This window comes from Lipotes vexillifer, unplaced genomic scaffold (assembly GCF_000442215.2).
Source record: "Lipotes vexillifer unplaced genomic scaffold, Lipotes_vexillifer_v1.1 scaffold977, whole genome shotgun sequence".
NCBI classification, from domain to species: Eukaryota; Metazoa; Chordata; class Mammalia; order Artiodactyla; family Lipotidae; genus Lipotes; species Lipotes vexillifer.
This window is the reverse complement of record NW_006783088.1, coordinates 680,535-691,987: the sequence shown is the minus strand read 5'-3', so window position 1 is coordinate 691,987 and position 11,453 is coordinate 680,535. Positions and strand designations below refer to the sequence as shown.

The following is an 11,453-nucleotide window of genomic DNA, read 5'->3' as shown; positions in this document are numbered from 1 at the left end:
GCGGTACGCGGGCCTCTCACCGTTGCGGCCTCTCCCGTTGCGGAGCACAGGCTCCGGACACGCAGGCCCAGCGGCTGTGGCTCACGAGCCCAGCCGCTCCGCGGCACGTGGGATCTTCCCAGACCGGGGCACGAACCCGCGTCCCCCGCATCGGCAGGAGGCCCAGCGGCCACGGCTCACGGGCCCGGCCGCGCCGCGGCACGCGGGATCCTCCCAGCCCGGGCCACGACCCCGCGCCCCCCGCATCGGCAGGCGGACTCTCAACCGCTGCGCCACCAGGGAAGCCCTGGGGTTGACATTTTAAAAATGGGCACTCAAGCCGCTATGCACAGATAGGTTTGTGGGGGTGAGACTAGAAGCAAAATATTATCTAGATGATGGAAAACCTGAATTAAAACTGACAGTGGGAGTGGACGAAAGAGAAAATCTCTGAAGATCATGACAGAGGTTTGGAATGGGGAGATGGGAAGAAGGATAGTGAGCCCTAGAAAGAGGGAGGAACCCCCAAAACACCCCCTCCCAGCCAGAAGGAGAGTGAATGGATTAGGCAGGAAACACAGGAGGCGGAACACATATTGGGGGTAACAGGAGGTTGCAAGCCTGGTCTTCACATATGTTGAATGCGGAGCATGGGCAGCATGGAGGAAGGGGTTGGGAGGTGAGTGACTGAAATTGAAGCTGGTTGGGAACGTTAGGACTCAACAATAAGGGTCTTGAACCCCATGCTAAAGAATCTGGATTATTCTATAGGTAGTGAGGAACCATTCAAGGTTTTAGATCGATGACCCTCTTAAAGTCAGCATAAAAGAAACCTTGACAAGAAGGAAGGAAAGGAAAAATAAAAATCACCAAAGTCAGGTCAATTCTTCTGCCTTAGTCGTAATGGGAACTGAAAGCGTTCTCTTGTCCAAATCCAGGTGCAGATCTGATTCTGATGGTCACTACAGCTTTACTAGACTTAAGGCATATCAGGAAATCACCCCATTCTACATCTCCTGTCTTGGGAAAATTTGCATCTCTAAAGTGTTTCATTTTATTCCTTTTATTCTATCTGTGCCCCTACCTCCCTTTCCACGTGACTAACTCCTGTTCTTGCTTCAGGATCCAGATCACATATCACTTTCTTTGTGAAAACATCCCTGATCTATACACCTGTATCCCTGCCCTCTCGTCTTTGCTGTGACTTGCACCTGGTACATCATCTACTATCACCGTTGCTTCTACTACTGATTACTATGACGACCACTGCTGCTGATAATAATAATATTGAGCTCTGACACTGAACTAGGTGCTCTGCACAAAGCAGCTCATTTAATCCTCACAACAACCCATCACACTCAAGGTTATAATCATTTCTACTTTACAGATAAGAGAACTGAAGTTCAGAAAGGTTAAGTGACTCACCCAAAGTTGCAGAGCTGGGAATTGGCAGAGCTGGGATTCAAATTGAGGTATTTGAATATACAAGTCACATGTTTTCTTTACATAGCTATTATACGACTTAGTACACTGCATATTGGTTATTTATGTCTATGTCTCTCTTCTGCTGGAGTGTGGGCTCCTTGAAGCCAGGGGCTGTGTTTTCCCTGGCATAATGTAGATGCTCATCAAAGGTTACCTGAATGAGAGGAGGGAGGCAGGTAGATATAGTGATGAAGGGAATGGAAGGTGGTGTGTAGTAGAATGATCACTGTTGATATTGATGTTTCCCAACCTTTTTGACAGAAATGATAATGTTGCTAACCTGGAGAGGATCTGGGTTCTAGGAGAAGGGTGCTCTAGGATGGAGGAAAGTGGACCATGATAAGGACTGTAAATCTGGCAACCGCAGTCCCCAATTAGTTACCGTAGTGTTGAAGGGATCAGTACATCTTGGCATCCATTGGACAGTCTGTGCTTTATATGAAGGGTTAACAAACTATTTCTTAAGGACCAGATAGTAAGTATTTTATACTTTTGTGTTATGAGGTCTCTGTTGCAACTATTCAACTCTGCCACTGCAGCATGGAAACAGTTATAGACAGCACGTAAACAAATGTGTGGCTGTGTTCCAATAAAACTTTATTTACAAAAACAGGTCCCAGGCTTTGGCCACGTTTGCTGACCCCAGATCTGTATGAATTTTATGCTTCAGAGCTTTGGGTCGTTCTCCTCTCAGCCCAGTTTTTAACTTTGAGGAAGTTGCAAGGGAGGCAAAACTTTACCGCTACCCACCTTAGATTTTCAGCTGAGACTCTTTACAAAAAGGGAAAAACAACAGTTTACTAAAGTATGCAGTGGGGACTTCCCTGCTGGCACAGTAGTTAAGACTCCCCACTCCCAATGCAGGGGGCCTGGGTTCGACCAGGGAACTAGATCCCACACGCATGCTGCAACTAAGAGTTTGCATGCGCAACTAAGGAGCCCGCCTGCTGCAACTAAGACCCAGCACAACCAAATAAATAAATTAAATAAATAAATAAATATTTTTTTAAAAAAGCATACAGTGTACATCACTCAGGAGAAAACTGAACCAAAAGTAACTCAAAATGGTGGCTTAGAATTCCAATTTATGTAGCATCGTCAACAAGAATAATAAATTTGTAGAGAAATGACGCGACACAGGAAAGCTTAGGCTTCCAAGGGGGAGAAACTATGGGAAGATAAATATGTGGGAGGAAAATTAATGGAGTAAAGTTTGTTTGCAGGTTCCTCTGGTGCCTTCTCTGGGCTGATAAGAGTCTGTCTTAGTAAAAATAGAATTTATATCCCGCTTTTAGGCAGAAAAGGGGGAGCTTTTTCTGCATTTGCTGCTTCTTAATTGCCTTTAGTTCAAAATCATTTTTATGTCAAAGAGCATACTTTGGGATGACTTTCTGGTTTCCTTCAAAGTCCAATTTATTAATTTGTTCTTTTATGAATGGTGCTTTTGGTATCATATCTAAAAATCTTTGCCTATAACTCAAGTCACAGAGGTTTTTCCCCTATGTTTTCTCCTCCAGTGTTTTTTTATCTTCCCCACTTAGTAAAGGGTCATCCTTCTTAGGAGCCCCTTAAGAATGAATAAATGAATGATTTAAGTGAAAGAACAGAAAACCCTTCTTTCTTCCTTACCTCCTGAGCTCTCCCCATCCTGGACTCCCCAAACCATGAAGCTCAGCAGAGATTCCTTGAACCCCAGTCTGATTTTTGAGCCCCCAACCTTGCTGATTTTTTTGCCTATAACTTAGTGATTCCCAGCCTTTCAATGCTGCAACATTCTTTTTACAACAAACACACAGCCACTTTTATTTGCACCTCCAACCTGTTTTATTTTATTTATTTATTTATTAGCTGCCTCACGGCACGCAGGATCTCAGTTCCCTGACCAGGGATCTGTGACCCCTGCAGTGGAAGCACGGAGTCTTAACCACTGGACCCCTAGGAAGTCCCCTTCCAACCTGTTTTAAAAACAACAACATAGTTTTAAAATTAAATTTAAAATTCATTTTCATTGTCAAATTTTCAGGAACTCCTTGAGATAACCAGAGTCGATCTGCTTTACAACAGTCCCTCTCTGTGTAGTACAGAGAACAATCACCACAGGATGATTTGGACCAAGGCTAAAGCTACAGGTAGTGAAACTGCGACTGGGATAAGGAGAGGGCTTGGAAACTGGGGCTCAGACGTTTCCCAGGTTCACCCTCGTGAATCTTCCTCCACAACTGCTCAGTTCTGTTATCCATTTCTTTAGTTTTTAAAAATAATACACGATGTTTTATGTAAATGCATATCTTACAAAATTTTGAAAAATGAGTTAATCAAGAGGGAATATAAGTACAGAAAAATTGGGACTAAGGTTGAGTTTAGCAACAAGAATGTTGAAGAAGGGGCCAAAATTTGGCTCTAGGCTCTCTGGAAGTCAAAATAAGGAGAAAGGTCTCTTTGTTTTGTATGACTTGCAGTGTCTGTAAGATCGCAACAACCCAGTTGCTCAAGAGAAGCCTGTTCCAGGAGGGGCCATTGTGTGATATCCAAGGAGCAGCTCCGTGACAGCAAGTTGTCCATCAGTCCCCATTTTATCATCAGCTGGGATGGAATTTCAGCAGGCTGTCCACCCTGTTACTCAGAGCTCTAAAAGGAACTTGGAGATTCGGTGGTTACCGCATGCCACCACCTCTCCCTCTCCCGTCCTTTTTATTTTTACTTTTTGTCTACTTGCCTAGAATATTTGAGACAGTGAAAACTGAGTTTTATTTATCTTTGTATTTATTCAAGCACTTAGACTGGGCAAAATGAGGCTTAAAACTGGTTTATTCATGAGAATTCCCTGGCGGTCCAGTGGTTAGAACTCTGCGATCTCATTGCCGAGGACCCGGGTTCGATCCCAGGGGAACTAAAATCCCATAAGCTGTGCGGTGCAGCCGAAAAAAACCAAAACCCAAAAAAACCCAAGACGAAAAACAACAAAAAAACTGGTTCAATCATGAAATAATACAGCTAAGAATCCCAGAAGGGCAGATAAACTAAAAGGATTTGATAGCTGAGTCTAATCACCTGGGGCCTCCCAAGATCTCTTCTGGTTTTCTTTCATTCAGCAAACTTGTAGAGCAGCTACCAGGTGTTCTGCCTGATGCTGCGCTCTGGAAATAACTGCAATGAACACAACACCTTCCTTTTCTCCCACTCAAAGAGCTCGTGAGCGGGTTGGAAGGAGAACTCATGCAAAGTGACAGGCTCGTAGTTACATGCTGCTAAAGAGGTTAGGAGGAGTAAGAGACAAATTCTTCCTGGGAAATTGAAGGAGTATGTGAGGGTAGGGGGAGAGGGGGCGAAAAGAAATGTATTCTTGTGTATTCTCAGGGAGGTGACCTTTGAACCCAGTCTTGACTGATGAGCAAGATTTCATCAGCCAGGAGCTTCCCTGGTGGTGCAGTGGTTGAGAGTCCGCCTGCCGATGCAGGGGACGCAGGTTCATTCCCGGGTCGGGGAAGATCCCAGGCTGGGCCCATGAGCCATGGCCACTGAGCCTGCGCGTCCAGAGCCTGTGCTCTGCAACGGGAGAGGCCGCTACAGTGAGGCCCGCCTACCGCAAAAAAAAAAAAAAAAAAAGATTTCATCAGCCAGGAATTGACATGATGTGGGAATCAGCACAGGGAATATGTATCATGGGGAGAGACTAGCTGGAGATCAGGGTGATAAAGTGGGCCTGGGCCCAATGGCAAACAGTCACCTATAAAAGTGGAGCGACTTATCTTTTGATTGACATGTCCTATATAATTATTTATAGTGCCTCCTTTTGGTCTCAACAGGGTCCAGATTTCGATGATCACTTACATAGCCACCCTATTATAGGATGGTTCATTTTGCCCCTTTTCTTCTTTATTCCACATCAAAATCTTTTATTATGCCCTGATCCCCATCTTGCTCGTATCAGTCAGAGAGCTCAGTTTTTAGAGCCTGGAGGGCTATTCCAGGAAGTGAACTGAGACCATCAGAAATGGGCATTCGGTTTCTGTTGAAAGGATCCTCCTGGGCCAGCAGAATTGAGCAAATCTGAAAATGGGCCTGGCTGAGACAAGAGTCCCGTCCCATGCCAGAAACATTATCAGCACCCTCCCAGTTAGAATTTGCGACCCTCATGCATTTTCCCATAATGCTTTCTTTGAAGCTCTATGACATTTTTACAATGGGTAATTTATGTTTTGTGGGTGTCTTACCCACTCAACTGTGAGCCCCAATCATACAACTTTGTGTACCCAGTCCGCACATTGTGATAGCTCCCTGTGACATGCCAGATGTGAGGCACTGTACCAAGGGATTTCTTTGCATTGTCTCATTTAATCCTTGCAACAATTTATGACATCAGTCTTATGATTATCCCCATTTTATAGATGAGATTAGTTCTCAGAGAGGTGAGACAATTTTCTTGTAATCACAGAGCTAGTTAGCAGCTGTGCTGGGACTTGAGCCCAGTTTGTCAGATTTGATTCTGGTATCCCACTCTTAAAGCAGTGGCAAATAAGATCCCAAAGTGTTAGTGTCATCAATTTCAAATTTAGAAAGGCCAGGCTGTTCCAAGGTGCTTTGCATCCATTAGCTCATTTAATCTTCTCAAGTAACCTAGGAATTTAACATGCTAACTCCATTTTATAGAGGACCAAGCTGAGGCACAAGGGATTTCCAGAGGCCCATATTTGACCCAGACCAAGTCCACAGCTTTACTACTGTGCTCAGCAAAGAATTAAATGAAATAATCTTTGCAAAGAATGAATTCTAAATCTGTAGTAGGCACTAGCTATTATTATTCTTATTATTTGTCACATGACTGTGGGCAAGTCAACCTCTCTAAGCCTCAATTTCCTCATCCATAGCATAAGAACTACTTACCTACTTAAGTTCTGCGAAAAACAGAAAAAGTCTCTACAAATGGTAGTGACCACAAGTCTGGAGAAGGCTCAGGAGAGCCACTAGTCGGTCAGTTCTTAGCTCACAGACGGCTCCAATGTGCCCGTATCAGACCAGTAGGAGAAATGATCTCAAACATCTAGAGTTATTTGGATTTCAACTGCCTCTTCCTCTCAGGACTCAGAGTTTGCACTATCACATCAATATCCTGATATATTCCAATTTGTAGCCAGAGTAGATGAAACACCAAGAAGAAAAATGACTCACTTAGGTCACTCAGGTCATGGAAACGGGGTCTTGTCAACCCTGTGAGGCCACACTTGCTGGCTCCCTAGGGTCTCTCCACGTACCTTTGGAATTGGCTCTAAAATTCACACATGAGGGGCCCATTTGGGCTAGGTCCTGCATGCCCTGTGGTTCCAAGGTTAGGGTTTAATGTGACACCCTGTTTGTCCTTGTGACAACTACTGACCCACACTCTGGGCTTAAATTGCGATGAGGCTTGTGTTCTAGGAACACTGCAAAACTGAACACTGGTCCCAAGAGACTGCAGTCTTGGGTTAAAGAATGAAAATGTACTCTGGTGTACTTGAGAGAAACAGGACCTCCAAAGGGAAAACTCTTCCACTGGGGGTGAGGACTCTAGTTTTCCAAAGCTAAGTTTCATGGAACATAGAATGAAATGGAAGAGTGGAAGAGTTTTCCCTTGACTTTCCAGTGTTTTGACTGTGATCATATCTTGATAGTCTGTATCACATCTTACATTGTGATCCCATATAAAACTGTGATCCCATATAAACCATAGAAAACTGACATTTTTTGGTGAATCAAAAATGATTGGAGGGAATTCCCTGGCACTCCAGTGGTTAGTGGTTACAATTCTGCGCTTTCACTGCTGAGGGCCTGGGTTCAATCCCTGGTTGGGGAACTAAGATCCCGCAAGCTGTGTGACGTGGCCAAAAAAAAAAAAAAAAAAAAAGATTGGATATGGGCAATTTTATGTGATTAACCTATTTCACAAAATAATTATTATAGCTGTTTCATGCAATGTACTGTTTTCTGTCATTAAAAAAAATGTGCTGATTACAACTTAATTCATTTCATCATCCACAAGTAGGTCAGGTCCTATTTGGAAAACAAAAACCAAAAAGACCCTCTGAGTTAAACCAAGCCCAAGAGGAAACTTTTTGGGTTCAAGGCAATGATTCTGGGAAAACAAATGGACAGAATGAATTTTATAACAGTTACAAAAAAAAAAAAATTCTAACTTCAAAGCTACATAATATGTCCTGGGCTCAATGCTGATTCTATCTCCCCTGTTCGCCCACCCCCCGAGCAGAGAACACCAGGAACAGACCTGTATTTGAACAAAGTTGGGTTTATTGGCTCCTTGCAACAAGGGAGGCGCCCAACATGGGAGCACACCAAGGAGAATGGGGCACCTCTCAGAAAGAGGGCGTTAGGGAGAGATTGCTACAGGACTTGAGCCTGGGCTATAGGTGATTTGGAGGCGGGCTTGAGCAAGTACAGGTTAGTCCTGGCACCTTCAGGAAGTGGGGCCAGTTCTATGATTAGGTATCTTACATCTTTTCACCTAGGCAGTAGAAGAAACAGAAGGGGCTAGAGCTCTGACTAGCAATGATGCAGCAGTCCTGTTTTGTTAAAAGTCTAGACAGAATTCTTGTCATTCTGTATGCATTCAGACTGAGCTGGGCTCTCAGTGGTTTCTGTGGCCCCATAGGCCCTCTGTTCCTCTGACAGGACGCCTTCCTGCAGTCTCCTGTAACCCCCTTTCTTATAGAACCCGAAGCCACAGCTTACCCCCAGAGGAAGAGCCACCAAGGCCACCGTGGCACCCACCCAGGAGCCAACAATGGCCCCAACGCTGGGTCCCAAGCCAGCCTGGCTCAAGAGCTTGGCTGACAAGGATGGGTCATTAATATTGGTCTGCTGCCAGTGGTCAGAGCCTTGCAGCCTCAGCCAGACCCGCTGACCACTGGAGTCAACCAGGACAGAGAGCCTGTGGGTGCTGCTTCTGTTGAGCAAGGCGGGGTCGGGGAATAAATGGGGGCATCCGAACAGCTGCCTGCTGCTGGTCCAAGAGGGCCCCAGCCCTGAGGCAGTAGAGGCTTTGGCAGTCATGGCTGAGGTAAGCCTGGTGTTGGCTGTATCCTGCTGGGCATTTCATAGGGAAATCCGTGAGGCTGTCCTGGTAGAACACCTCCTTCATGAGCCCAGGGCTCTGGCCCTTCACAAGGCCAGCCAAGGGGTTGCCCGCCTGGCAGCTGAAGAAACCCCCAAAGGGGACTGCCTGGGCTGTACCCAGCTCTGAGTCGCTACTGACACAGACCTTGAGGTCGCCAAAGAGTGTCAGTGGGCAGAAGTGGGAGGGGCAAGCCTGGGACCCAGTGAGCGGGTTTGGGTTGCCAGGGCTATACAGGCCTCCAAAGATGAGGCCCGCAGTGGCGGGCAGGGAGGCCCCCGAGGGCGCGCACCAGGAGGCAGCCAGGCGCACGGCATTCCGATGCTCATGGGTGGCGCACGCTGTCGAGCAGCATCGGAAGAAGAGCCAGCACCTTCGGCAGTGCTGCCGGCACTCAGGACCGGCCTCGCTCCACGTCTTCAGCCCGCCGCTCCGGGAGCTGGCCGTGTAGTTGGCCGGGCAAGAGGCTGCCGGTGAGCGGGTTCGGGATGTGATAGGCCCGGCAGAGGTGATCGGCATGCCGCCCGGAAACGGCCTCGCATTCCTGGAAGACACCGCCGAAGCTGAAGTTGGCGCGGCAGCGCCTCCGCAAGAACCATCGTCCACATTGGCCTGGGGGTCGAAGGCGGGAGCCCCAAGCTTCCAGAATCCGGGGTGCGTGTTGACTGCGTAGTAGCGGTGGATGGCCCGGCGCACGCGCGGCCGCCACGCGGGCTTCTGGGAGCTCGGGCAGCGCCTCCAGCTGGAGCAGCACCGGCAGGGGCGGGCCCGACCTACCGATGGCCAACAGCCGGTTGCCGGTGCCCTCCTGCCACTTCTGCAGGGTGATGTCCTGGTAGAAGGGCACGCCACCGTGGCTGTGCATCTTGGAGGCCACCGGGTTCTGCCCGTAGTTCTGGAGAAGCCGGCTCTGCACCTTCCAGGAAACCCCGTCCCCAGCGTTGACCGCATGGAAGAACCAGGCCAAGGCGGCATACGTGATGTTGATCTTGTCTCGGGCTTCGCTGTCCACCAGCTCCCGCCTCACCTGGTACTCCTGCACCAAGGCAGCCCCGGCGTCCACGTCGATGAGAACGTGCGTGCCGTAGCTAAGCACAAGCATCTCTGCCAGGTATTTGGCCTCCCGGGTCTGGTTGTTCTCCAGGTGGTCGCTGAGGGTCAGCAGATGTCGCAGAAAGTCGGGCTGGAAGTTGGGGTTCTCCGGGGCCCTCACAGAGTAGATGCTGTGGCGGATCTGCACCCTGGTCGTGACCGTCTGGTACTCCAGGCTGTACTTCCGGACGTTCTGGCAGTCCACGGAGAACTTACCATTGAGGTTGGGGAGGAAGGAGAGCTCAGCGTTGATGGAGGCGGCTCAGGTGTCACTGTAGTTGACCCAGTGGTCGATAAGCTCCGCGCGGGTCTCCACTATACTCTCCCGCCGCGGGACCACCTGCACGCGGTCTGGGATGAGGTACTCGCCGTCCTCGGTGGTGAGGCACTGCGAATTGTCTCTCCTGAGCACCAGCCCCAGCTCGACGTTGCGCAGGTTGTCCCAGCCGCCTCCTGGCAGCGCCCCCAGCACGGACATATTCAGGGTCTGTCTGCAGCCTTGGAAGCCCGGCGCCCTCTGTTCCCCCATCACACCGCACCCGGCCAAGAGGAGGACCAGCAAGGGCACAAGGCACAGGGCCATGGCTGGAGCAGAGCTTCGCCTGGGCAGCCTGCTGCGCCTTAGCTCCTCCAGGGTTGGGGTCGCAGAGGGGGAATTCTCAGCCTGGGAGCTGATGCTAAGGGAGCCTCAAGGCAGTGACTCAGCCCAACTCAAGCCCCTCCCAGGTCTTGAAGTCTTCAGAGGAAAGAATAGCAAGCAGGTCTCCTATCAGAAGCACCAGGGGAGTGAAACTAATTCCAGGCTTTGGGCCAGGGAAGGGTAAATTAGAGTGGCTAATTGCCCGAAGGCCCTGTTGATTTCAAGTCTGCAAAGAAAATCCAACCTCATCTGTTGAATACCTGGTATTTCAGTCTCCAACTCTCTCTTGGCCACTGGACGCAGTTAGGGTCCTATTATTCCAAGTGTCAAGTTCAGCCTCGGTGAGGAAATAGCCCAGGAAAACGGGGCCTTTCCCCAGTTGACCTGTGGGCACTGTGTCTAGGAGGTCACATTCACTCCAGGCTGATTTCCTCGTGGGCCTTCATCAGATATTACAGAAAAGAGCCCCTTTCTGGACTAGAGCAGGTTCAGGGCAGCTCAAAAAAAAAAAAAAAAAAAATCAAGTATGGCTGTGCCAATGTTCCACAGCCCTGACATATGGGCAGGGCAGAGCTTCTCAGGGGGGCTTAGCACACTTGACAAACAGTCCAGGGCCCAAGAATTTTTCTCCTCTTCCATCTGCTTGGAGCTCTCTAGGGCCCCTGTCCCCCTGCGATCAGCAGCTGCTCTAAATGACACCCTGAGCTAGTGCTTTATAATCCCATTCTAAGATCTCACCAGTCTCTTTTTACACATTAGGAAACAGGCCCAGAGAAGTCAGGGAAAGTACCCAGGGTCACAGTTAGGTACCCAGGAGAGGCAGCATTCGAATCCAGGTTCATCTGATGCCAAAGCACAGTTTCCATCCACTGATCCGGGCTCAGGGCTTCTTCTTCCAATTCAGTGTCAGGGTCTTCTTGATTTTTGTCTCTCCTACGGCTTTTGGGGTTCAAGAAGGCTCCTGGGGGTTTCCCTGGTGGCGCAGTGGTTGAGAGTCCGCCTAACGATGCAGGGGACACGGGTTCGTGCCCCGGTCCGCGAAGATCCCACGTGCCGCGGAGCGGCTGGGCCCGTGAGCCACGGCCGCTGAGCCTGCGCGTCCGGAGCCTGTGCTCCGCAACGGGAGGGGCCACAACAGTGAGAGGCCCACGT

General features: G+C 48.8%; 1 protein-coding gene across 1 annotated transcript; it reads right to left on the bottom strand.

Annotated features, from left to right (window-relative positions):
* Nucleotides 1–8,368: 8,368 nt before the first annotated feature.
* LOC103073504 (macrophage-expressed gene 1 protein-like) lies at nt 8,369–10,244 on the bottom strand. Its single transcript, XM_007455821.1, has 3 exons — nt 9,945–10,244; nt 8,975–9,854; nt 8,369–8,910 (listed from the first exon to the last, which is right to left on the bottom strand). Exons 1-3 carry the CDS (start codon nt 10,242–10,244, stop codon nt 8,369–8,371), a joined length of 1,722 nt encoding a protein of 573 aa, XP_007455883.1.
* Between the last annotated feature and the right edge of the window lie 1,209 nt (nt 10,245–11,453).